General features: G+C 46.6%; 1 protein-coding gene across 1 annotated transcript; it reads right to left on the reverse strand.

Moving 5' to 3' along the window:
• Positions 1–655: 655 nt before the first annotated feature.
• Positions 656–1,543, reverse strand: LOC128596545 (dnaJ homolog subfamily B member 7-like). Its single transcript, XM_053606131.1, has one exon. It carries the CDS (start codon positions 1,394–1,396, stop codon positions 656–658), a length of 741 nt encoding a protein of 246 aa, XP_053462106.1. The 5' UTR covers positions 1,397–1,543.
• Between the last annotated feature and the right edge of the window lie 383 nt (positions 1,544–1,926).

Consider the following 1,926-nt stretch of genomic DNA (forward strand, 5'->3'; position numbering starts at 1 on the left):
ACACAGGAATACTGGTGGTCACCTTCTCCATTTAATGGCAATAGGTGTTTTTTATTGATTTAAAAAATAGTCTTTTTTTCAAGCTAAAGAGTGAAAAGTTCTATGCCAGTAGACAATTTCATCAATACTACTAGTAGAGCAGGTTTTTTTTTTTTTTTTTGGCAGTTTTTGGCCAGGGCTGGGTTTGAACCTACCACCTCTGGTATATGGGGCTGGTGCCCTACTCCTTGAGCCACAGGTGCCACCCTTAGAGCATGATCTTGAGACCATTCACATTTACCTCTTGGCATTGTAATTTGCATCTCTTTTATTCAGGATACATCATAATATCCCAGTTTGAATTAATAAAGCTTAATAGTTTTTCATAGCTGCAATTGAGTCACAGTGTTTCTACCAACGTTGTATTATCCCACCTGAGGAGGATACTTTATAATAGACAATAACATTGACCAGTTGGGCCAGTGATTTTTAACCTTTTTTAATATCACAGCACACTTGAACCTACAGTTAACTTTTTGGGGGCACACTTGAGGAAAGAATAAGAATATACTTATTGTGCTATGAGTGTCTTTCCTAAGTCATTTCATTAATGATCTTTAACAATTCTTTTTTTTTTTTTTTTTAGGAAAAGAAACTTCTTTATTCTAGATGCATTCTAGGTAAAGTAAGCCTTCTTGTAAAAAGAGCCCAGAGCCCCTGTGACACTTGACTGTGGCAGGAGAGGCAGGCCCAGCTCTGACCCACTGTGCTCCTCCTCGCTCAGCAGCTGCTCCTCATACTCCTCCTCACACTCCTCGCTGAGCTCCCCCTCGTCCCCAGGGCTGGCCTCCTCCTCGCTGGAGATGGGCTCCAGCTCCTCACTGAGGGGCTCGCCCTGGCCCCGGCTGTGGCCCTCGCTGGCCTCATCCTCACTAGAGACATCCAGGTCCTCGCTGGAGATCAGCTCCAGCGCCTCACAGTCCTCTTCACTCCCGCTGTCCTCCACCGTCTCAACTGCTGGCTGCTCTAGGTCTTCACTAGGCTCCAAGTCCTCACTGGCCATCTCCTCGCACCCAAAGAAGTCAAATCTAAAGGGGTCTCTTCCACCAAAAAATTCCCTGAAGACATCCTCGGGCTTACGGAATGTGAAGCCATAATCAAATGGATTGTCAAAATGACTTCCACCTCCTCCACCATTTAATCCTTCTTTGCCATATTTGTCATAGATGTCCCGCTTTTTAGGATCTGACAACACCTCATACGCCTCAGCTACTTGTTTGAATTTTCTCTCTGCTTCTTCTTTATTCTCAGGGTTTTTATCTGGGTGCCACTTTAGTGCCAGTTTTCGGTACGCCTTTTTAATATCCTCGGCTGAAGCATGTCTCTGCACGCCTAAAACATCATAGTAATCCACCATGTTTTAAATAATTGTTGGAACAGGTCCGAGGACGCGGACGACCGACGGCGGGAAGGAGGGAGGGGGCGGCGGCCCGGGGCTCCTCGCGGCTCCGGCACGGCTGCGCTGGTGGTGGCGGATGGTCCTCGCGCTTTCCTTTCTCTCCTTTCTCCCTTCTTTTTTTTTTTAAGACAGCGGCTCACTATGTCACCCTTGGTAGAGTACCGTGGCGTCACAGCAATGTCAAACTCTTGGGCTTAAGCGATTCTATTACCTCAGCCTCCAAGTAGCTGAGACTATAAGTGCCCACCACAATACCTGGCTATTTTTTGGTTATAGTTGTCATTGTTGTTTTTAGCAGGCCCAGGCCAGATTCAAACCACCCAGCCCTGGTGTATGTGGCCGGCGCTCTCGCCACTGAATTATGGGCAACGAGCCGATCTTTAACAGTTTTTGAGGCACACCTAAGATTCTCTTACTGCACATCACTGTACCCAGGCACATCATTTGAAGATCACCACAATTAGGCACTGTTGGTTGAGACACTTAGA

This window comes from Nycticebus coucang, chromosome 10 (assembly GCF_027406575.1).
Source record: "Nycticebus coucang isolate mNycCou1 chromosome 10, mNycCou1.pri, whole genome shotgun sequence".
Taxonomy (NCBI): domain Eukaryota; kingdom Metazoa; phylum Chordata; class Mammalia; order Primates; family Lorisidae; genus Nycticebus; species Nycticebus coucang.